Source organism: Dipodomys spectabilis, unplaced genomic scaffold, assembly GCF_019054845.1.
Source record: "Dipodomys spectabilis isolate Male_0828 unplaced genomic scaffold, ASM1905484v1 ptg000147l, whole genome shotgun sequence".
Lineage (NCBI taxonomy): Eukaryota > Metazoa > Chordata > Mammalia > Rodentia > Heteromyidae > Dipodomys > Dipodomys spectabilis.
The window spans coordinates 6,108,879-6,135,198 of NW_024870824.1; the positions used below are offsets into that span (position 1 = coordinate 6,108,879).

Sequence of the window (26,320 nt, forward strand, 5' to 3'; positions counted from 1 at the left end):
TGCATGAGGCCCTGGGTTCGATTCCTCAGCACCACATAAGCAAAAAGAAAAAAGCCAGAAGTGGTACTATGGCTCAAGTGGTAGAGCACTAGCCTTGAGCTGAAGAGCTGAGGGAAAGTGCCCAGGCCCAGAGTTCAGGCCCCACGACCGGACCCAAAAAAAAAAAAGTTTAAAAGCTCAGAGTTAATTGTTGCATATCCTAGCTCTATCTCATTTACTAGCTGATTAGTAAAATTTTGTTGTTGTTGTTCTAGAGCTTCAACTCAGGGCCTTGAGCTTTCTTTCGTTCAACTGGCTGATTAATCTTAAGAAATCACTAATCTCTCTGTTCTACATTTTCCTCAGTTTAAAAATGTGATTAGCCAGGCACTGGTGGCTCATGCTTATAATCCTACCTACTCAGGAGACTGAGATCTGAGGATCATGGTTCAAAAAGCCAGTCTGGACAGGAAAGTCCATGAGACTCATCTCTAATTAACCCCCAGGAAACCAGAAGAGGAGCCATGGCTCAAAGTGGTACAGTGCTAGCCTTGAGCAAAAGAGCTCAGAGACAGCACTGAAGCCCAAAGTTCAAACCCCACAACTGACAAAAACTTAAAAAATTTTTTTTAATGTGATTAGCTAGGAATGGTGACTCTACACCCAAGTTATGCAGGAAATTAAAGCAGGAGAATCCTTTGAAACTAGGAATTTGAGACAAGCCTGGGCAACACAGTAAGACCTTTCATCCCTAGAAGTGTGTGTGTGTGCGTGTGTGTGCGTGTGTGTGCGCGCGTGCGCGCGTGCGTGCGTGTGTGTGTCTAGTACTGGTCTTTACTCAAAAGGCAGCTATAGAAGTTAATGAAGCTGTGCCTGGTATCAAAAAATGTTCAATAGGGGGCTGGGAAGGTGGCTCAGTGGTAGAGCGCTTGCCTTGCATGCCTGAGTCCCTGGGTTCAATTCCTCAGCACCATATAAGCAAAAAGAAAAAAGCCAGAAGTGGCGCTGTGGCTCAAGTGGTAGAGCGCTAGCCTTGAGCTGAAGAGCTGAGGGACAGAGCCCAGGCCCAGAGTTCAGGCCCCACGACCAGACCCCAAAAAAAAAAAAAAAAAAAAAAAAAAAAAAAAAAAAAATGTTCAATAAATTATTGGCTACTAGAAGTCTAATCAGTTACTTTCCTACTTTAATTCTCCAGTAGTTAGGTTTAAGACAAAATTGCAAAGAACAGGATATTCTCAACCTTGCATTTCTTACACTTCCTATTTTATCTATACCTCCCTTCCCCTGGCCACTTTCATCTATACTTCCCTGCTCCAGACAATCCAATCCTTATTGGCCTTCAACTTCTTTAAGCTCTTCCCTGCTATCAGAATCTTTGCACATGTGGTTATTTTGCCTGGCAAAGACTGGCAAACGTTTTTTGGCTGGTCCTTGGCTTTAACTCAGGGCCCAGGCACTGTCTCTGAGCTTCTTTTGCTCAAGGCTAGCACTTTAGCCACAGTACCACTTCTGGCTTTTTCTGGGTAGTTTACTGGAGATAAGAGTCTCATGGACTTTTCTGCTTGGGCTGGCTTCAAGCTGCAAACCTCAGATCTCAGCCTCCTGAGTAGCTAGGATTATAGGCATTGACCGTAGTGCCCAGCTGCAAACATTTTTTAAAGGGCCTAACAATAAGTATTTTTTACTTTATGGGCCTTATAGTCTGACTCAATTCTGCCATTGTAGAATGAAATCAGCCATAAATAATACATCAGCAAATAAGTGTGACTATATTCAATAAAACTTATTTACAAATGGAAGTACTGCGCCAGATTTGGTCCATGGGTGATATAGTTACTGCACTGTTTTAGTTACTCCTCTTCACCTGGCAAATCCCAATCTTCCTTGAGTACTCAGCGTAAGTGGTGCATCCACAAAGACAACTCAGATAAGTCTCTTCTTTGTTATAGAAAGAAAGAAAGAGAGAGAGATGAAGGAAGGAAGGAAGGAAGGAAGGAAGGAAGGAAGGAAGGAAGGAAGGAAGGAAGGAAGGAAGGAAGGAAGGAAGGAAGGAAGGAAGGAAGGAAGGAAGGGAGTGCAAGCTAAAAAGAGGATTGTTCTGGCTGAAAGAATGTATTTAACTATGACAGACATTGGCCTACAATAGAAACAGAGAACTAATAATGCTGATAAAATTTACCAGGGCTTAGGGCAGGAGAGTTACTTTTGGAGCTGTAAATTGAAAATCAAACTGATAGACAAAGAAATGTAATACCTGATGGACATAATACTCAAGATCAAAGAGTGCAGCAATCTTCTCTTCCAGGCTGGAGCTAGAACTGTTGAACTTGTTGATCAACCGTACCATGATCTGCATGTCAGTCTCAATAACAACATTCAGTTCATCAAATGCTTTCTTTAGCTCCTCAATGGGGCGGAAGAGTCGCTTTACTTCAGCCTGCCTTGCCTAAGGAAAGTAACAAAGAAGTTATGAATCTAGGAAGTGGCATTGTAGCTCAAGTGGTAGAGTGCTCGCCTCAAACTAAAGAGCACAGGAATAGCACCCAAGCCCAGAGTTCAAGCCCCACGACCAACCAAAAAAAAAAAAAAGAAGTTATGAATCTAGCCAATTGGAGACATCTCTCAAGGCTTTTATGGTCCATCATCAATGCCCAACATTAAATCACTGCTCTTCTGAAACTCCGAATCCTCTCTAATCTGTACCATCAAAAATTCTTGATACTTTCTAAGATGTCCAAGGAAAAAAGCTTTCAAAATCTACCTTGATAAGCCTCTGCTCAAATAACATTCAAGATTTTCCTAGGGCTACTTAAATTTAAGTCTGACTTCCAATATCCAGGAAGAATGGAGACATCTTGTTGGAACTGATGAGGTCAGGGAAAGTAATACAAGCCTACTTTCAACTCTAACCTCATATGGAACAAATGAGATCTACAGTAAAATAACCCACACCATGGCTCTCTAATGTTCATAATCACAGAATATCTTGATCTTGCACTAAACAATCCAGTAACATTTTAGGGAAACCTGGATATTGGAAAGTGTGGGTAAGAGCTGTCAGAACAGTAGCAATTTACCGATGAAAATTAAATCACTGTCATTACTGTCAATCTAACCACAGGTGTACAATTTGTTCAACTGTTTGAAATGGCTAAATTACTGTATGTACTATACTCAAATCTCAAACAATTTTCTCTCAATCCCTCCCCACCTCATACACATATAAAGATTTTTAAATGAAGTTATGTTAGAGGTGAATAAAAGACTTTAATTGGATATTTTATACATGTGATACTCCCGTTTTCTTCCCAATCTTAGGGAATAGTGCTTATAAAGAAAATCTGAAAGGTCATAGTGGTTTATGTATCTATATTTCAAGAAAAAATGAAAAGGTATGAATATTTATAAAAGGCAGGATGATGAGCAGTTGTTAGCTCCCCATTATAAGCACTCCATAGAAATATCCACCAAAGGCATGAATCTGTCTCTCATAAAAACTGTTTGAGCAAGAGGTGGAGATGTGGCTCAAATGGTAGAGTACCAGCCTGAGTTAAAGAGCTAAGCAAGCAAGGGTGGCCTAAGTTCAAGCCCCAGTTCCAGCCTGAAAAACAAAAAATACAAAACTGTTCCAGAAGAACAATCACCTGTCTATGGGGCACCACACCTGACTCTTCGGACTAAAACAATGTGAAATGTTCTCCTGTTAAAACAACAACAACAACAAAACAAAAAACAGGATGCTGCGCAAGGCCAGGCAAAGAGGTCTGGGAAGGCTGAGTCACTTTCTAGAGCTATGGGACAACAGGCAAGTGGGCATAATTAAAAAGCTAGTGACCCTGGCCTCACAAACATGATGAATGGTTCCTGACCCTCAAAAAGGCCTTTAAAAAAAAAAAGAGAGAGACAGAGAGAAAAAAATTTCAGCCGGGTGCTGGTGGCTCACGCCTGTAATCCTAGCTACTCAGGAGGCTGAGATCTGAGAATCACAGTTCAAAGCCAACCCAGGCAGGAAAGTCCGTGAGACTCCTATCTCCAATAAACCACCAAAAAATCGGAAGTGGCCCTGTAGCTCAAGTGGTAGAGCACTTGCCTTGAGCTGAAGAGCTGAGGGACAGCGCCCAGGCCCAGAGTTCAAACCCCACGACCGACAAAAAAAAAAAAAAATTTCAATTTGAAGTAATTATAAAGTCAAGAAATCACAAAAATAGTATAGATGTATCCTTTTTATTCATCATTCCCCAATGGGTATGTGTTTCAAAATATTAGTACAATGTCAAAACTAAGAACACAGACTAAATAGACTATTTAATCTAGTCTAAATAACCTTAGATTTGATCACCTTTTACATGTGCTCATTTGCATGTGTATCACTCCATACAGTTTTACCCAAGCTACAGATTTGTGCAACTACCAGTACAATTAAGCTGTGAAACTGTTCCCCTACCACTAAGCACCTCCCATTGCACAGCCTCTTTATAGCTGCACTTTGTCCTACTACTTTGCCATAACCATTTATTTTTCTTCATCTCTGTAATTCTGAAATTTGGAGAATATGACATAAATGGAACCACAAAATCTTTTTAGACTGTTTTTTTTGTTTTTGCTAAACATAATGTCTCTGAGATCTACCCAAGTTACTGTACATATAAATAGTTCATTTTTTATTGCAGAGTAGTATTGCATTATAGGTATAGTTTAACCTTCACCTGTTGAAGAATATCTGAGTTGTTTCCAGGTTTTGTCTGTTGTGAATTTAAAAACTGCTATGAAAAAATATGTACTGGAATTTGAACTCAGGTCCTTGCTAGGGTTCCACTTAAGCCACTCATCCAGCCCTACCCTTTTGTTGGAAGTGGAGTTGAGTGAACTTTCTTGGCTGAGCTAGCCTTGAACTGTGATCCTCCATATATCAGCCTCCTGGGATACAGGCATGAACCATTTGCTATATTTATATACAGGTGTTTTTGTTTTTTTTTTTTGGTTTCTTTTGCCAGTCCTGGGGCTTGAACTCAGGGCCTGGGATCTGTTCCTGAGCCTCTCTGTGCTCTAGGCTAGCGCTCTACCACATGAACCACAGCACCACTTCTGACTTTTTCTGTTTATGTGGTACTAAAGAATCAAACTCAGGGCTTCATGCATGCCAGGTAAGCACTCTACCACTAAGCCACATTCCCAGCTCTGTGTACAGGTTTTTGTTTAAACACAAGCTCTTACTTTTCTGGTATAAATGCCTAAGAATGAAACTTCAGGATTATATGATAAAAATATTTCTTTTAAAAGAACTATGAACTATTCAGGGTAGATAAGCCATTTTACATTCCTACTGACAATCTATGAAAAACCTAGTTTATATCTTTATGCATTCTAACAAATATATACTGATATAACCCTATAGATTTGAGTTTCTCTAATAGCTAATGATGTTAAACATTTCCTCACGGGTTTATCTGCCATCTATATATTTTCATTGATAAAATGCCAATGTACTTTGCCCATTTTTTAAAATAAGCTGTCTGTTCTTCTGAAGTTTGGGAATTCTTTATGTATTCTAGATTAAAATACTTTGTCTGAATGGGATATAGTTCAGTGTAGAGCACTTGCCTAGTATATGCAAGACCTAGTACTGCCTAAAAAATGTTTAAAATGTCCATTGTTAAAAAAACGAAAGTATGGTCAGTCACTGGTGGCTCATGACTGTAATCCTAGTTACCCAGGAGTCTGAGATTTGAGAATCGCAGTTTGAACTTGGGGCAGAAAAGTCCTTGAGACATTTATCTCCAATTAACCACCAGAAAATTGTGAGTGGCATTATGGCACAAAGTGGTAGAGCACTAGCCTTAAACAAAAAAGCTCAGGTACGGCATCCAGGCCCTGAGTTCAACCCCATGACCACCACCAACAAGAAGAAAAAAGTATTTAAAACATCATGGCTTACATACCAACTTTGCTAAAATCCAAAATCATTACATAAAGCCTGTAGTTACTTATCACATGGCTTCCTGGCTTCTTTCAAAGCCTTCTAGTGACTGGTCATTCTGCATCTATTATTCAGTTCACACATAGATGCAATATACATAGTTATATGGCCTCTTCCTATCTCAACAATGAACCCATGGAATATTTCATGAAAATAAATAACTCAAAGAAAATTGGCCAGCAAAAATGAATGGGATAATAAGAAAATAAATAATGGAAACTCAGGCATAAAATCCAAGTTGAACATACATAGAATTGGGACAGATTTGGAGATGCTAATACTGCTGCTGTTTGATAAACTAGAAGTACAGCCAAAGGAACATAGAAAATACAAAGTCTTAAACATAAATTAACAAAGTGATAGAAAGGATGAAGTGACACTGGCAAAAAAAAAAAGTAGTATCTTCACATTAAAGAGACTGGGAAATTTCACAACACAGAAGACACAATAGGTAGAATGCTGAGAGCTCACCCATACTTAGTATTTGCTAAGACATAGAAAAGATGTTTATTCCATGTCATATTATACAATGAAAACCTAAGCAATGTTCAAACTTCTCTTTGATAAGTTTTTTTTACAAAGAAAAACTTTTAATCTTCATGTTTCTAGAGTTTAAAATTACAGTGTACTAAGCAAATATCAGTATTGTTACTTTTTCATTTCTGTATATATTTGTAACTGACAGCAGTGTAATTTTTTTAGTGCTTGAGAAAACTGTAAAGGTCATAGAACAATATTTTTTCTATTGATTATTAAGACTGTTGTTCATAGTTTCAGCACAGTCATTTTTACAAGTCCATGTGAAAACATAAAGTGAGGACTGCTGGACCACAGTAGTTTCTCTGTCCATCGACTTTGTAGGACCTTTCATAAAGTGAAAGCTTTTAATTTCATGAAATGCAATTCATCATTTTTAAAAATAGTGTGCTTTGTTTATTTTTAATTTATCTGATTTATTGGTACTGGGGTCTTACACTTTTTTTTGTAGTGCTGGGATTTAACACAGCGCCTTGTGCATGCTAGGCAAGTGCTCTACAATCAGGCCATATCCTTGGTTTTTTGAGACAAGACCATGAACTTGAAATTCCACCTACCCTCTTGAGTGCTGGAATTACAACATCTGCTGACTGATAAGACTGTATATTTTTATTTAGCTCAATGTACTTTTCTTTAACTTCCCCCAAGATTTCTTCTTTGTTCATCTTCTGTTCATTTCATTCTCGGACTTTATAATTTAGTCTTCAGTGAAACTTATTCCTGTCATAAGCATTCTACTGTTGAATGAATTCAGTCACTTTTAAAATTATAGTTATTGCACTTTCAGTTCTGTAATCCCATTTTATCTGCAATATTCCTTTCCAGGGCCTTGTGGTCAACCATGACACAAAAATATTTAAATGGGAATTTCTAGAAATAAACAATTTGTAAGTTGTAAGTTACACATTGTTCTGAAATTTCCTAATAACCTGCTCCAGCCTGGTTTAGACATGAATCATGCTTTCTCTAGTATGGCCAATCACTAAACTTTACCTGTCCATTAGTCACATAACTTTAATTTTAGGATATTGTCATACTCATCTTATTTCATTGATAATATTTTACTGGTCTTAATTTATATATTAAATATTAGCATAGGTAGGCTTGTATATAAAAAAGTATAGTATAAATACAGTTCAGGATATTTCACATTGCAGGCAGCCACTGTATCCTTAAATAGATCCCCTCCTTGGAAAGTGTTTACCATTGTAATTCTATTTAGCTTTTTTCTTTCCTTTTCCCTTTTTCTCTCCCCTCCCCTTACCCCTCCTCTCTCCTTCTTCTTCCCTCCCCTCCCCTTCCTTCTTCCCTCCCTCCTTCCTTCCTTTTCCTTCATTTCCCTCCCCCACTATCTCATTCTCTCTCCTCTCTTCCCCTCCCCTCTTCCCTCCCCATTCTCATTCCTCTCCTCTCCCCTCCCATCCCCTCCTTTCCTTCCTTCCTTCCTCCCTCTCTTCCTTCCTTCTTGAAGTGCTGGGTTTTGATCTTGGAGTCTTATGTTTCATAGGCAGGTGCTCAAAGTCATACCTCTAGCCCTTGTATCTTTGATGAAGTTTTCTTTGTTTCAAGAGCGGTCACAATTACTAGTTGAGGCAGATATGATAGTTGCTTTAAAATCTTTGTTAGCTACTTATAAGTCATCACTCAAGGAAGAGGTCTAAAAATGTGGATTAATAAAATGGGTGAGTTAAAGTGAGTTAAACAACAGAATTTTATTCCTAAGCGTTCTGGAGGCTGGGAAATCTAAAATAAAGTTCCTAGTGAAGGATCTCTTCCTTGAGTGCAGACAATTACCTTTTAGTTATATCTTGACTTGAGGAGTGGGTGCTTTCCCTTAGCTTTTCACTCAAAGATGGTGTTCTATGACTTGAGCCATAGCTCCACTTATGGCTTTTCTTACTGGCTAATTGGAGATATTGGTCTCATGAATTATTCTGCTGGGGCTGGCTTTGAACTGCAATCCTCAGATCTCAGCCTCCTGAGTATCTAGGCTCTCTTCCTCTTCTTATGAGATATGGAAACAATAAACCCATCATGGGGTTCCATCCTCATTATCTAAAAACCTAATTACTTCCCAAAAGTCCCAAATAACACCAACTTTCAAACCATAATAGCACTTGTCTTCTCCAAATTCAAGTTGTGGTTTTCTTTGTCCTAGTTTAGCAAAATGATTTTTCAAATATATGCTAGACATATATTTGTAGTAGGAGTCCCAATCTTATTTAAGTGTATTCCTCAGTAAGTAGTCACCTGTTTAGGTTTATTTTGCTGGTGTGGCTTACTTGTGTGGGCTGTAGCTACTGTGACTTTTAAGTATGCAACACTATTCTGGACTGCTTTCTTTGTATGCTATACAAGACAATCTAAAAATCTGTAAATATTCCATACTGTGGTTCAGTTTTATCTTTTGCTATATTAAATCTGCTCAGTTTATAATGGGGCTACTTAAGAGTTGTGGCCAGAACTTTGCAAAATCTTTCTTCAGCTCTGTTCTTCCAAATATCTACCCTTACTCTCTAGTTGGGAAGGTAAAGACCATAATTTGCTACCACTAGACCCTGGATATTGATAGTGAAAGACTAGCTCCTCCCAACACCACCTGGTTAGGGGAACCAAAGCTCTAAGTCATTGCTGCTAGACTGAAAGTAGTTCATGCTCCTCACTTACCTGACTGACCCTATCCCAGAGTGGGAGGCAGAATGCTTCCTCACACTGCCTTTTACTACCAGGGTAGGGTTGGAAGATCAGACTCCCTGTACATTCCTATTAATACTACCTCATTACAGAGAAGTGAAAATCCATGTTGGTGCTGCTAGCAGAGGACCAACATTGAGGTTCCCTGCTTGGATTCTGCTGGTACCACACTGACATATAAGAAGCCTGCTACCCCTAAACAGGGGTTCTGGAAAATCAGGATCTAACTTAGTCTCTGCTGTACCATTCAGGGCAGAGAGTAGCTATAGGCAGAGGGTGGAAAATTCAACCTCTCTGCTTATCTTCTGACACATTTTGGTGAAAGCAACAGAGAACTGACTCATATTACTTGATTAACATTAGGAGGGAGTACATGATCAGAATCCCCACAATGCTATTACCACCAAGCAGGATGGAAATCCAAACTCTTCTCTAAACTTCTTGTGGCCAAGGGTGGGGAATTGTTTCCATTATCTTTTGCTAGAATAGGACAAGTGTTGTCAAAGTTTTCATGTTAGACAACTTTTTCAGGCTTTCATCTAGAAAGAACAGGTTTTTTTTTTTTTTTTTGGTTCCAGTAGTGGGGCCTGAACTTTGGGCCTGGGCGCTGTCCCTCAGCTCTTTAGCTCAAGGCTAGCACTCTACCACTTGAGCCATAGCGCCACTTCCAGCTTTTTTTCCTTTTTGCTTATGTGGTGCTAAGGAATCGAACCCAGGGCCTCATGCATGCGAGGCAAGCGCTCTACCACTGAGCCACCTTCCCAGCCCCAGGCTTTTTTTTTTTTTTTAAGAGCATTTTAGTATCTGTACCTGCTGGCATTTCCAGGATGTGGGAGTCTCCAGTTCCCAGTTTGGGATACAGAGGGCAAAAAGAAAACCAAGAAACTCAAAACTCATTGCTGAGTCACTCCTGAAGTTTCAGTGTCTCTATCCAACTCATCTCATCACCATTAATTTTTTCCCTTTATTTGTATTTGGGATGGAAAAAAAGAGTCTACCATGTCTTGCCAGAATCAAAAGTTTAAGATGGTCATATTTTAAAATATAAAAAAATTTAAGTTACAAGTGAACAGTGGCTGACATGATAAGGTATAAACATCAAGCAATATGCACTGTAAAAGAGAGATAAATGGGTAAGATTCAACAATAACAATCTAAAACTGATAGATGGCTTTTTTGAGAGGTGAGAAACTCTTCTTCTAAATCAACTAAGGCAACCACTAATACAAAGAAATTAATGCATTTCTCCCCAAAATACCAAATGCAGAACAGAACCATGCTCCAGTGGATCATACCTGTAATCCTAACTACTCAGGAATCCAGAGAATTGAGGTTCATATAAGCCTGGGCAGAAAAATCCACTAGATTCCATCTCCAAAATAACCAGCAAAAATAAGGGCTGGAGATATAACTCAGTAGTAGAGCGCCAGCTGAACAAGCAAACTGAACAAATGAAAAGCCTTGATTTTAAACCCTAGTAGCACCAAAAAAAAAAAAAAAAAAATTACAAGAGATATGGCCAATATCTAACAGTATTATCTTTATAAATAGCAAAAGCACCTGTACTTACAAGACACCATACAGGAGGGGTTTAAAAATTAATAAGCTAAAAGTATGAAGGCATTTGTAGCCAAGAGCTTGAAAACATGTAAAAAAAAAAAATCCCCAGACTATTATATGTCAATTTATTTTCAAGTTCCACAGCCAGTGCTGACAGCACATTGACAGGGAGCTGAGTCAGTCCAGATAGGCTCAAAATGAAAACTGAAGGATCCCAGGATGCAGCAATTCAATGAAAATGCTAACAACCTAAACTCCACAGAAATAAGGACACCGAATGACAGCCATAACTCAGAAGAGGGTAGCTAACTCAAATCAGCAGGTACTAGGTTCTTGGTTTCCACTGCTCATATGTGGACTTCAGCAATAAGACAGACCTTTTTTTTTTTTTTTTGTCAGTTGTGGGACTTGAACTCTGGGCCTGAACGCTGTCCCTCAGCTCTTCAGCTCAAGGCGAGCGCTCTACCACTTGAATTACAGCACCACTTCCAGTTTTCTGGTGGTTTATTGGAGATGAGTCTCACGGACTTTCCTGCCCGAGCTGGCTTTGAACCACAATCCTCAGATCTCAGCCTCCTGAGTAGCTAGGATTACAGGCATGAGCCACCGGCGCCCGGCAGAACTTTTTTTTTTATTGCAAAAATCAGCAATAGAAAATAATCCTTTGGGAAGTGGCGCTGTAGCTCAAGTGGTAGAGCGCTACCCTTGAGCTGAAGAGCTGAGGGACAGCGCTCAGGCCCAGAGTTCAAGCCTCACGACCGACCAAAAAAAAAAAGAAAAGAATCCTTTGCTTTTGGTTTTTCAAATATTTTCACAATATTCATACTTTTATACACTGAATTATGAGAGTAAAATGCCATTATCTGAGGAAAGAAAATCCCACTGTACTTCCCAAGAGAGCAGAGAGAAGCAACAGGAGTTATGAAGCCAGAGCAACTTTTATGTTCCAATCGGTCTCACACGAGGGCCACAGCAAAGAGATGACAGCAGAAAGAACCCAGAACACCAGTCCAAGCACTCACGCTCTACTCTCTCACACTCACTTGCACCAGACAGCCGATTTGCTTTTACTCAGTGACTATGTGTGCGGCAGAATGAATTTCATGCATCACCATCCCTTACCTGCTGCTGCTGCTACTTGTCCCTAATGTTCCCACACTATGCACACTACCCAGGCAGGATATGAAAATAAAGTCATGAAGAGTTGGCCTGTGGATTAACCTGCCTTAAACAGGTCAACACCAGCCCTCCTACAAAAGTTAGCTTAGTTCTAAAGGATCTGAAACATCTAAAGCTTTCTTACAAAAAACCTAATGCTACCCCTGTCAGACAATGCTATGATCCTAGGAGATGGGAGAGAGGTAGACAAAGAGTAAGGAGATTCTAAGATGGAAAAAAAGGAGAACTTGAGAGTTCCCCAAGGCAAACACTAAAGGAGGTCCTTTAAAGGACTCAGAGGACTCAATTACAAAGGTAAAAAATGTTTTGTGAAATTCCCTGGATATTATATTGAACTCATATCCACTTCAAGAAGGATTACTCTGAGTATAGTATACTTGTAAATCCTCCCAGATATTAGGAGCACAACCAAGTAGTTGTATCTGCCTCTTTTTCCTTCTTATTTCCTCAGCTTGCCAAGAAATTTATAGCTAGGAAAACTCAAGTTATACTCTTGTCCCAATAATAAGTCTCATGCTTAAGAAACCTAATGCCCATTAAAAAATACATTTGCTACATGTTAAAAGGACAAAACAACTGGTTGAATTCTATTTGTCTGGAACAACATGTGCCTACCTGTGGACAAAGTGAGAGGCTCTGCTCTGAGTTGTAATCTTTTAACTATTCTTGTTTATGATAATGGAGAATATGGTCATTTTTGTTCTGTCCTGCAATTTCTCCAATCATGTGGTGGAAATGCTAACCTAGATAGAAATGCTCCCAGTGTTGTTTTTAAAAAAACAGTCTAGCCAGGTGCCAGTGGCTTACGCCTATAATCCTAGTTACTCAGGAGGCTGAGATCTGAGGATTGCAATTCAAAGCCAGCACGGGCAGGAACATCCATGAGACTCTTCAATTAACCACCAGAAAACAGAAAGTGGCGCTGTACCTCAAGTGGTACAGCACTAGCCTTGAGCTGAAGAGCTCAGGGGCAGTGCACGGGCCCAGAGTTTAAGCCCTACAACTAACAAAAACAAAAAAGTCTATAAAGGGTTTTTGTCACTCTTTAAATTGTTTTTATAATATAACCACCCAATTTTTATTGTAACACCTACTGGAAAAACTTTTTTCCCATACAAAAACACTAAGGTTTATAGAAATAGCTTTTACTAACTGGAAAGAATACCACATACCTTATCTTCCTTTGAATTCTTCATCTCTTCCCCCTCTTTGAATTTGGCCAAGGCACTCTTGAGATCCTGAGATGTATAAGTGTTGGTGTTGATGTCAAGCCTATCCAAAGAAAAGCTGAGAGTCAGGAGAATGACATTAAATTGTGCAAGACAGAAAGTATACTGGGTATGTGGCAGCCAAGGAAAGCTAGGCCAGAACAGCTAGAACTCTAGTGTACTATCCTACCTTTGCTTTCAGCCAGGGGTCCAACAAGGTGACCTTACCTAGAAGCTAGTGGAGGAAAAGATACAATTAAAGATGGAGCTACGTCATTAGAAAAAAAAAAAAAAAAAAAGGATGAGAAAGCACAGGGAAGATAAAAGCTCACATTAAATAACTGTTACCCAGCTGCTTAAACAGAAATGGATTTGGAATGTCTGTACAATGCTGTTCTCTGAGTATATTTCCCAGCAAGGCCTCCTAGTGGGAAGGGTATACAAAGATAGCGAGTAACATACACCCTTATTTATATTTTTCTTGGCAGGGATACAAAAGGGACCCATGCCACTCATAGTGCACCTGATCTTAATTTCTCAAGTCAATCTGTCTTCATATAAATGAGTTAGATATACTCATACTGTATCAAGGCCAGCTACCAAGGGGAGTAAAGGAAACAAATATGCTACTAATCTCAAGCAGAGACTACTTATATCCTCACAAAAAAAACCTTGGAGCTGATTCAAGACACAGCCATTCATCTTGATTGGAGAAAGGACATTCACATATGGAAAGGGACAAGGTCTCACCACTAGCATTCAGTTCAGTGAAGAAGACTAACGTGAACAAGTGGAAATATGGAATATGGTCGTTGTGGTTTCCACATGCTCATGTATTGGAGACTTGATTGCTAATTGATAGGACTTGGGGGAAATGATTGGATCCTGAGGATTCTGAACTAATCAGACAACATTCAAAATATGACAGCATTGGAAGAAATAGGCCAGGAGCATGTCTTTAGGAGCCCTGGCCCCATTCTGTAATCTCTTACACTTTGCTTCTGGGTTGCCATGAGTTGAACAGATCTGTTCCACTATACCATCTCCATTGTAATGGACAAAACTTCTGAAATCATGAGCAAAATAAATCCTTACTCTCTTTTAAGTTGTTTATATCCAGCATACAGAAATACAAAAGTAATTAACACAATGGACTATGACAAGATTGTTCAATTGTATGTCATGAAACCTCAGATCTGAAAGAGAAAAGGGCTACTGATCTGGCTCTACTTTAGAAGGGGCAATATCAGTCTCAACACAATCCCAACAACTTTCAAGAAAGCTTTTGCTCATTTAGTCTTTGATTCATTATAGAGATTTCTTTTGGGCTCTATAAAAACATGTTTTGTTAAACCTCAGTCTAAAACTAATTCAAAATAACTGATGACTCCCACTTACTGAGCACATATTATATATGTGCTAGTAATGTTCTGTTCAAATGATTAGTATAATACCACACAGGAGCGGAGAAAAATCTCAAATCCCTCTCTCCACAGAGCATAATCCACTGCCAACTACATATGAATGCCATGGCTCTGCCCCTACCTCTACAAGGAAGCAACACATTCAAAATTCATAGATGGAAATAATTATCTCCACATCCAAAACTTGGGCAGGACTAATCTCATCTTCTTATACCTCTGGCTGCTTAAGTCCTACTCTCTCAGGCCCATATATCATTACCTAGTCTTAGACATACACATTCATGTACAAATAGAAATGTGTACATATACAATGCATCAACTTATATTCTCAATTTTTTACTGAGAAAATGGCTGTTATCATCAAGAATTTCTTCAACTTCCGGGTTAGGGATATTGTTCACTGTGCCTGCCTAGAAGGCACCAAGAGCCTACGTTCTTATTCTAAGGGGGAAAAAAAGGAAGGGATGAAGAGGGAAAAGAAGGAAAATAAAGGGGTAGGGTAGAGGAAATGAGAGAGGAAAAAGTTGTTAAGAATTTCTTCATCTTCCCATCATCAACTCTACAATCAACCCACATTTCAACTTCCATTCTTTATTACCCTTCTATTACAATGGATGACAGTGTAACTGCTCCAATTAAACAAATGTTCCAGATCCCACTTGACTTCATAAACGCTTTAACTCCTGTAATTATACCACTCTCTCTTTCCATCATCAGCAATTTCTTCCCTTAACTGGCTTATTCTTTTCAGTACATTAGCACCCCTTTGACTTCAGGTGTCTTCTAGTTGCCCTTTCCTGCTTCTGTGCAGAGTAAAACTTTATGAACACAATGTCTTCACTCACTTGTCCCTGACTTCTTGACTCCTATTTACATTGCCATTTGCTCTGATCTAGATTCTGTTCCCATTACACCATCACTGTTCATCAAAATACCAAAAAGTGATGACCAAATTGAACAAACCCTCCACTAACTTCATGTTCCCCAACTACTCAGCAGCATTTGTAAAGTAAATCCTTCTTTCTTCACTCTTCTTTCCTGCCTTTTTGTTACCATACTTAGCTGGCTCATCATTCCTTCTCCAAGTTTTTGATGATTCTTTATCTCCTACCTCAATTTTCTATGCTGGGATGCCTAAGAGTTCCGTCCTGAATGATCTTCTTTTCTCCATTTCCAAAATATCAATCTGCTAGTTATTCCTACATTAATCCCTTAGGCCCAAACCTCTCCCCTGAACTAGTAGACTTTTATATAACTACCTAACTTATGAACCTCAAATGTTCAACACATACATCTAACTTACTAAATCTAAAGTATAGCCCTTGATTACTATCTCTGGAAATCTGTCCCAATAATAGAACTTCCAGGAACCCCACTTCTCCAACCCCCAAATAAGGCTTGTTCCTGAAATCTTTTCTACTTCTTTCAACTTCCTGCAACTTCTAAATTTAAATAATAAACAAGGCCTTTTGAATCAACCTCCAAAATAAATCTTTTTTTTTTCTTTTTGGTGAATCATAGGGCTTGAACTGTAGACCTAGGCGCTGTCCCTCAGTTCTTCAGCTCAAGGCTAGTGCTCTACCACTTGAGCCACAGCACCTCTTCCAGTTTCCTGAGTGATTTTATTGGAGATAAGAGTCACATGGACTTTTCCTGCCCAGGCTTGTTCTGAACCATGATCCTCAGATCTCAGCCTCCTGAGTAGCTACGATTACAGGCGTGAGCCACCAGAGCCTGACCCAAAATAAATCTTATATTCACCTACTCTCCATTATGATACTCTGGGTGAAGTCACCATTGTGTCTTGTCTGATCTACTAAAATAGCACCCTAATTATTTGCTTCTTCCTTTCCATTTCTTTAATCTGTTTGCCAGGTATAAATCAACTAAAGCTAACTTGCTAAACTATACTTAAAGTCACTAATCTGTGTAAAAAACTCCAATGGCTTTCCACTACAATTAATGGTCAATAAAGAATACTTAACATGCTCCTTAAAAATTCTTCATGTGGGGTTGGGAAGGTAGCTCAGTGGTAGAGCGCTTGCCTTGCATGCATGAGGCCCTGGGTTCGATTCCACATAAGCAGAAAAAAAAGCCAGAAGTGGCACTGTGGCTCAAGTGGTAGAGTGCTAGCCTTGAGCTGAAGAGCTGAGGGACAGCGCCCAGGTCCAGAGTTCAGGCTCCACGACCGGACCCAAAAAAAATTCTTCATGAGGCAAGTTATCAGTGGTTTAGGACTATAATCCTGGTTACTCAGGAAGCTGAGACCTATAAATTTTTTATTTGAAGTTAGCCTAAGCAGATAAGACTGTGAGATTCTTACTTACAATCAACCAGCAAAATTTAGAATTGGAGGTATGGCTCCAGTGGTAGAGTGCCAGCCAAGATCAAAATGCCAATTAAGACCAGAAAGCCTGGAGTACCAGTGCTCTTGTATGTGCACACACATACACATAAAACCACCACCTCTACATGATCTGAGTCACTCTCCATTTACATCACCTATCAGTTTCTTTCCTTCTCTAACTCTTTAATTACTTTGATCATTTTCCTGCTTCTCAAACCTAGCATAGCCAGGAATTATTCTTGTTATTGCATTTGCCTGAAATGTTATTATCCCTAAACCTACAAACTTAACCCTTTCACATTGGGGGGTGGGGGGGCTTGTGTGTGTGTATTCATCCTGGGGCTTGGGCAGTCCCTGAGCTTTGTGCTCAAAGCTAGAATTCTACCACTCGAGCCATAGCTCCACTTCTGGTTTTTTGGTGGTTAAGTGGAAATAAGAGGCTCACAGGCTCTCCTGCCTGGGCTGGCTTTGAACTCTGATCCTTAGATCTCTGCCTCCTGAATAGCTAGGAATATAGGCATGAGCCACTGGTGTCTAGCTCTTTCACATTCTTTAGGACTCAGTTCAAACATTTTGATGAGGCCATCATAAACCATCCTATCTAAAATGGTCTCCTCAGGGATTCACCACCTTGCTTATTTATTCCCTAGCAATTATTACAATCTTACTTGTGTATTTATTTACCTGATTTTCTGTCTGCTAGCCTTCATGAGGCTGATATTTTATCTGTTTCCATTTTTTACTTTGTCTTTGTGTGTGTGTATGTATGTATGTGTGTGCACTCATGCACGTGCATACAGACGAGCGCTAGTCAAGGCTTGAATTCAGGGTCTGGGCCTGTCCCTGTATGCTCATTGCTAGCACTCTACAACTTAAGCCACAGTTCCACTACTGGTTTTGGTGGTTGATTGGAGATAAAGAATCTCAGAGACATTCCTGTCCTGACTCGCTTCAAATTATAGACCTCAGCCTCATGAGTAGCTAGAATTATAGTCATGAGCCACCAGCACCAGACTTTTAAAAAAAAATAATATATCCCTAATGCCTGGCACATGGGTGCTTAATTGATATTTTATGAAAGCAAAGAACATAGCAAATAAATGGATTATGCTTAGCTCACCTCAACTACTATACATGGTAATGCACAATACATACTGTGCCATGATAAATACTCAACATATGATGGATGGTATAACTTAGCCCTCTAACATAGGAAGAACATGCAAAGAAGCTGGTTATTTCAGGTCTAAAGCATGTTCTATGGAAATACTGAGAGGTCAATGAACCTGTGGGGATACAATGCCTAAAGAACAAAAAACACAGGAGCCAAATATTATGCATTCAATCAGCATTGTCAAGAGAACCCTCTGAGACAACCCTGAGGCAGAATCTCTGATCCAGGCCTTCAAGCCACAGAGGACAGGCTGCTGTGAATTAGGCTTAATGAATTTTGCATCTCCCTAGGCTAATGGCACTTAACTCTGTGGGCTTATAACTTATTTGAGAATTAGAAAGCTGAAGATTTTTCCTACAAAATTGGATAAGCAGGTAAACAAAATACTACACTAATTTCAGGGTACTGGTCTAATACTTAAGCCTCTGCTCCCATCCCAATGTTCAAAAGCACCAGGAAGACATCCTAGGGTAGAATTGAAGGGACTCAGGATGATATCAATTCCAGGAGAAAAGTTACCACCATCACTAATATACACTCTCTCTGAACAGTACCTAATTCCCACACCACTGTGTCAAAACTTTGGGCTTCTATTCAGCTACATTTTTCACTGTTTATAATACCTGGGAGGGCTAGGAATGTGGCTTAGTGGTAGAGTCTTGCCTAGCATGCACGAAGCCCTGGGTTCAATTCCTTAGTACTACATATACAGAAAAAGCTGGAAGTGGAACTGTAGCTCAAGTGATAGAGTGCTAGCCTTGAGCAAAAGAAGCTCAAGGACAGTGTCCAGCCCTGAGTTCAAGCCCCAAGACTGGCAAGAAAAACAACAACAACAACAACAACACAAAAATGAACAAGCGAACAAAAAACACTTGGTAAAGAAGAGTAAATACCCAGCATATCCTGAAGGCCCTTTCAGAGCAGAGGCTTCAGAAACACTCTAAAAGAGAAAAGTAAAGGAATAGGAACAAATATTTCTCCCTGATAATTTATATCTACAGACCACATGGATGGCTTTGCTTTTCTAAAAAGATTATAGGGGTTGGAGGTATGGTTCAAGTGGTAGAATGCTAGATAACAGAGAAAGTTGAGCAAGCAAGAAGCCCAGATTTCAAATCCCAGTAACAGCAACAGAATAGAAAGATACAAGCAACAAAATAGTAAGCTCCTCTTCTGATAATCTACAGTCTATAATAGGAAAGTAACTTCCCTTGGTGTACAAAACCAAAGATCCAAACTAACCAGTTTCTAACTCAATATTCCTAAACCAAGGGAAAAATAAGCTTTTTACTAAGACCTGAGTGACAGTGACTCATACCTGTAATCCTAGCTAACTCAAGAGGCTGAGAACTGAGCTTCAAGGTTTGAAGCAGCTGGGACAGGAAAAGTGCATGAGACTCTTATCTCCAATTAAGCACCAAAAAATGAAAATAAAAAAGTCAGAAGTGGAGCTGTGGCTCAAGTAATAGAGCACTAACCTTGAACAAAAAAGCTGACACAGCACCCAGGTCTTGAGTTCAAGAGCTAGGACCAACACGCATGTGCACGCATGCGCGTACACACACACACATTTTTTTAAATCTTAATTAGATGTGAGAAAGACATCATAAAAATGTTGGGGATAGTAAAAGGTTAGTAGGTGCCATAACAATATTTGACTATTTCTTGTTTGATACAAATATAGGTTTATCTGCAGAGATGGGGGAAGAAAGAAGATCCTTCCCAGTTTAGGGTAAATTTAAGGAAGGAAGATAAATGTTTCTTTCACAATATAAAGTAGATTATTTAAATTGTGAAAATTGCCAAAATTTGTCCATGCTGTTTTGTGGAACTGTGAGTATCACCTGATTAAAGATTGTGATAAACCAGGTAGATGACATTTTTGTCAGGTATGTCAAAATGACAGGTATGTCCAAATGACTTGTTCTCTAAAGTCCCTTTCTGACTTATAACTTCAAAATTTGTTAAGCTAATAAAATTCCAAAGTTGGGTCCACTGAATTTTTTATTATTTACAAATATTTATGTATTTCAGAACAGGGGTCCACAAATTACCTATGAATCATCAAATATTTTAATATTTGTCAGCTATTTATCCCAACTTTTCAACTTTGTCACTGGTATAAGAAAGCAATCATAGATGCTAAACAAATGAGTATTTGTTACAATATTTATGGTCATTAAAATCTTAGTTTCATGTAATTTTCTTTTTTTTTTTTTTTTGTCGGTCGTGGGGCTTGAACTCTGGGCCTGGGCGCTGTCCCTCAGCTCTTCAGCTCAAGGCGAGCGCTCTACCACTTGAGCTACAGCGCCACTTCCGGTTTTCTGGTGGTTTATTGGAGATAGGAGTCTCACGGTCTCTCCTGCCCGGGCTGGCTTTGAACCGCGATCCTCAGATCTCAGCCTCCTGAGTAGCTAGGATTACAGGCATGAGCCACCAGCGCCCGGCGAGTTTCATGTAATTTTCATGAGTCATGAAATCATTTATTTTTTTAAACCATAAATATGTATAAACCAAGTCTTACAGGCCATATCAAAACATGTAGCAATCCCAATATGCAGGTCATAATCTACTAGTCCTCACAGCTGAATTCTATAAAGCCTTCAAAGGAGAATTTACTCCAATACTCCTCAAACTCTTTAATGAAATTGAAAGTGAAAGATCACTACCAAACTCATTCTATGAGGCCAGCATAACCCTCATCCCAAAACCAAATAGGGGCCCATCAAAGAAAGAGAATTATAGACCCATTTCTTTAATTAATATCGATGCAAAACTTCTCAATAAAATTCTGGCCAAACAACTTCAACAAATAATCAAAAAACTCATACACTATGATCAAAGGAGATTCATTCCAGGAATGCAAAGCTGGTTCAATATACACAAGTCAACACATCAATAGGAGCAAGGACAAGAACCACATGATCATTTCAACAGATGCAGAAAAAGCATTTGACAAGATCCAACACAAGATCCTTTATGGTGAAAGATCTGGAGAAACTAGGAATCCATGGATCATTTCTCAATATAATAAAGGCTGTAAATGACAAACCTACAGCTATCATTATACCTAATGGTAAAAAGTTAAAACTAAAACCAGGAACAAGACAAGGATGTCCACTCTCTCCAGTCCCCTTCAATATAGTATTGGAATTCCTAACCAGAGCAGTAAGGCAAGAGCCAAACATAAAGGGGATCCAAATAGGGAAAGAAGAAATGAAGCTCTCCCTTTTTACAGATGACATGATCCTGTATTTAAAGAACCCCACAGACTTCACTCCCAAGTTATTCGAGCTGATCCAAAATTTTGGCAAAATAGCAGGGTATAAAACTAACACACAAAAATCAGTGGTTTTCTATATGCCAACAATGAGAAGAACAAGGCTAAAATCAGAAAAGCAGCTCCTTTTGTAATAGCCTCAAAAAAAAAAAAAAAAAAAAAACCCTACAAATTAAATTAACCAAAGGTAAAGGACCTCTAGGATGAAAACTTTTAAAAACCTGAAAAAGTTAATTAAAGCAGATTTAAGGAAGTAGAAAAACTTCTCATGCTCCTGGATTGAGAAGATTAACATCATGAAAACAGCAATACTGCCAAAAGTTATCTACAAATTCAATGCAGTACACATCAATATCCCAACATTCTTTAATGAAATAGAAGAAGCAATCTAAAAATTCATATGGAATAATAGAAGACCCCAAATAGCAAAAACAATCCTTAGCAGGAAAAACAATGCTAGAGGAATATCAATACCAAACTTTAAACTCTATTATAAACCCATAGTTATTTATAAAAAACAGCTTGGTACAGGTATACGAACAGGCCTGAGGATTGATAGAATAGAACTGAAGACTCAGAAATCATCCCACAGACCTATGGCCACCTAATCTTCGATAAGATAAGGGAGCCAAATCATCAGATGTAAAAAAGATAGCCTCTTCCACAAATGGTGCTGGCAGAATGAGCTATACATGTGTAGAAAACTGAGGTTAGATCCTTATATATATCACCCTGCACCAGAATCAACTCCAAATGGATCAAAACCCTTGAGATAAGAGCAGATACCCTGAAATTCTTACAGGAAGGGATAAGGGATATACTAAGGCTCCTTGGCACAGGTTGAAATTTCCTAAATAAAGACCCAGAAATGCAACAAATCAAAGAAAGCCTGTATAAATAGAATTGCATTAAACTACAGCGCTTCTGCATGGCAAAGGACATAGCTAGTAAGACAAATAGAAAACCCACAGATTAGGAGAAGATCTTTACTAGCTATACAACAGACAAGGTCCTCATATCAAAAATATACCTAGAGCTCAAAAAATTAACTGCCCCAATAACAAGTTCTTAGAAAATACCCCATTAATAAGAGGGCTAAATAAGTACAAAGAGACTTGTCTAGAGAGGAAATAAGAATAGTCAATAGACACATGAAGAAATGAAAGTTCAACAACTCTGGCCATAAAAAAAAAGCAAATCAAAACAACATTGAGATTCCACCTCACTCATGTTAGAATGGCCATTATCAAGAAAACAAATAATAACAGATCCTGGTGGGGATGTGGTCAAAAGGGAACACTACTATACTGTTAGTGGGAATGTAAAATGGTTCAACACTCTGGAAAGCAGTATGGAGGTTTCTCAAAAAAAACTAAACATAGAGCTCTCCTATGATCCAACAATTCCACTACTGGGCATTTACCCAAATGATCACAAACAAAACCACACTAAAGCTACCAATACAACTATGTTCACTGCAGCATTATTTACCATAGTTAAGATATGGAACCAAACCAGATGCCACTCAGTAGATGAACTGATCAATAAAATGTGATGTGTATACACACACACACACACACACACACACACACACACACAAAATGGAATTCTATGCTTCCATCAGAAAGATTTCCCATAAGGAAATGGGAAGACTTGGAAAAAAAAATCATATTAAGTGAAGTAAGCCAGACCCAGAGAAACATAGGCTCCCTGGTTCCTCCATTTGTAGTAATTAGTATATATCTATGATAGTCCTGGCAGAGGATCACAATAGCTCAATAGCTATGTATATATGACCATATAAAATGATGCTAATCCAAATGAATGCCAAGATATGGAAACAAGAAGTTTTTTTTAATGTACTGTGTAAAGTTATTTCGTTTTTCTTTTGGTTTCCCCCTGCCCCTTGCTTTATCCCCCATTGTCACTGTCTTTGATTTTGGTATTCGGTATCTTATATGTATAGTTATCTGATTTGGGGGAGGGAAGGGGAATCACAAAATGGTGAAACAAAGGACAAAAGGTGAACCAATGCAACAGCAATACTACAAAGACATTATGTTGGAAATTAACTTTACAACTTGGGGGGAGAGGGAAATGGGGGGACGAAGTGGGAGAAAACGAGGGAGGTTAACAGTATTCAACAACAAAAAACGTGTACTCATTACCTTACTTGTGTAACTGTAATCCCTCTGCATATCACCTTTACAATAAATTAAAATTTGCCAGTCCATGTGTTAGAAACTTTATGGCTGGTATTTATAGTAAGCTTCTAAACTCTACAATTCTGGCAATCCCTGTCACCCCATACCTCAATCTCCCTCCCTCCCTTTTATTCAGGAAATGACAAGAAAAGAAAACCTAGCCAGGTGCCAGTGGCTCACACCTGTAATCCTAGCTACTCCGGAGGAGGCTGAGATCCTCCGAGGAACCAGCCCACAGGCAGAAAAGTCTGGAAGACTATTATCTTGAATTAAAGTACTAAAAGTCAGAAGTGGAGCTATAGCTCAAGTGGCAGGGCACCAGCCTTAAGCACAAAAGCTCAGAGGCAGTGCACAGGCCCTGAGTTCAAGCCCTAGGAACACACACACACACACACACACACACACACACACACACACACACACACACACGCCCTGAGTTCAAGCCCTAGGAACACACACACACACACACACACACACACACACACACACACGCCCTGAGTTCAAGCCCTAGGAACACACACACACACACACACACGCCCTGAGTTCAAGCCCTAGGAACACACACACACACACACACACACACACACACACACACACACACGGAAACTCGTTAACTTAAGGTAATGGACAGAAAAATAGAGACTGTTAATTCTCTAAAATCAAATAAACAACTTGCTATTAAAAAGCAAGGCATTCTCTATTAGCGAATGAAGTAGCTGCTATTTGTATACTATAAGAAAGTCTTAATACTGACTAACAAGAGGAAAAGTTAGTCTGAATTAAAGACTTTAAAATGCAATTTTATTGTTCACCAAGGAAGTATTACTGCAAAGCAGAAGGCCTAACAGGCCTGTTTTAATGAATAGATGACTCATCTGTAATCAGTACATTAATTGTTGGGATTCAAATGGGTGCTCTTAAAGTACTGGGAAAATAGCTTCATTTTTAAAACAGGTTAAGCATTCCCTCTACAGCCTTTTTTTTTTTTATTTTTTGTCGGTCATGGGCCTGAACTCTGGGCCCGGGTGCTATCCCTCAGCTCTTCAGCTCAAGGCTAGCGCTCTACTACTTGAGCCACAGTGCCACTTCCAGCTTTCTCTGCTTATGTGGTGCTGAGAAATCAAACCCAGGGCCTTGTGCATGCAAGGCAAGCACTCCACCACTGAGCCATCTTCCCAGCCCCCCTATAGCCTTTTTTTTTGAAGTATCAATTTGCTTTGCAAACTGTTTCTTCCTAAAGATTGTATATGTAAACTTCCCTAAAACACTGCCAAAGTCATAACAAATTCAATGCTATTAAAATTTCAAATTAAAAAAAGGCCATATCAATTTGGCTAACACTTTCAATATTCAATATTCAAATTTCAAATCTATACCATCATTTAGCCTCCCAATCACTATGGTCTACACTCTACCTTTTGCCTTTTTTTGACCCTTTCAAATTATTTCGGAACTTGTCTTCTTCATATTGGAGTTTCACCTCTCTTGCTCCAGTCTGAAGATTCAGCCGTACATGGGATCCTGCAGGAACAGCCTGACCTAAAAGCCAAGAAAAGGAAAGGTTTATGAGGTACTGGATCCAAGGAAGGACACTGGGATTGAAAGTCTGGCTAACATGCACACAGGACTGACTAGTTCATGAAGACAGATTGCTGTGTTCAGCTGCCTCCTCCATCCAGCCCTCTCTCTCCCTCTAACCCACACATCCCACTCACATATACTCCTTTCACTAATCTATAAGTGAATCCGTGATGGGCTGAGGCAAAGCAGGTAAGATGATCTATACTTGAATCTATAGATGATTGTCTGATTATTATAACTTTAGTATTTAAGCTATTGTTTTCTTTAAATTTAGCTAATAAGCTTTTTATGCGTAAGAGACAAATAGTGGACATCTACTCTGTTCTTAGGATATAGTTATTGTTTCCTCCGTGACATCCTTCCTACACACACATTCCATACACAGTCCCACAGAATCTTAGGCAGCCTGACACTCTAATCTTTTTAACCAAGCTCTTTCTAAATTAGCTGTCTCCTTAAGCATAGGCACTGTATCTCTCCTTTTAGATATTTCCAGCCCTTATGTCAGAGTTTGGCACATAAAACTTATACCACCTAACTTTAAGAGAAGGAAGAAAGAAGCAATTAGAAGGCAACAAGACATAGCAAGCCAAGGAATCAGGGAACAGAACCAAGAGAAACTGATGCCAACAAAAGAGGCTAATCCATTAGCTGGGAAAACAAGTGTGAATGTATGGTCTATTCATATGCATTGCACCAAATTACCCCAAGATAGTAAAAAAGCAACTATTCAAGATCACATACTACAAGTGGAATGTTATACCCATTCATTCACAGAAATAATATTTACCAGGCCATGATGTAGATGCTAGGAATATAAAGATGAATATTAATGGCCATAGGGATAGAGCAGTTAAGGAAGGAGCTTAGTAGACTGAAATTGTGAAGCAAAGATGGTACTTCCAATACTTCAACTTTGACTCTTTCTCCTGCCAGAGGATGGTGTTGACTTACTATGTCTGATTCAAGAACCCAAAATTATGACAATCTGAACATTTTCCTACCAGGGAAACACACAGTACAACTTTTCTCAGAATGGCCAGGTAAGCATAAAAGGATAGATAAGGATGTAGCAAGAACTTGATAATTTTCTCAATTCTGGAAACCATTAACAGACTCTCAAGACCCCAGCCACTTTCCTTCCAACCAAGCAGCCAGGGAAACACAAGACTACAA

The 26,320-nt window shown here is 39.1% G+C and overlaps 1 protein-coding gene across 3 annotated transcripts in view; it reads right to left on the reverse strand.

Annotated features, from left to right (window-relative positions):
* Nucleotides 1-26,320, reverse strand: part of Sil1 (SIL1 nucleotide exchange factor) — a 265,209-nt gene that overhangs the window by 70,593 nt on the left and 168,296 nt on the right. For 2 of the 3 annotated variants that reach the window (XM_042692037.1, XM_042692038.1), the window contains exons 4-6: nucleotides 24,979-25,102; nucleotides 13,099-13,198; nucleotides 2,234-2,425 (exon numbers count right to left, since the gene is read on the reverse strand). In XM_042692037.1, coding sequence (XP_042547971.1) covers nucleotides 2,234-2,425; nucleotides 13,099-13,198; nucleotides 24,979-25,102 — 416 coding nt within the window. The remainder of the gene's footprint in view (nucleotides 1-2,233; nucleotides 2,426-13,098; nucleotides 13,199-24,978; nucleotides 25,103-26,320) is intronic. The other variant, XM_042692039.1, reaches the window with a different exon arrangement.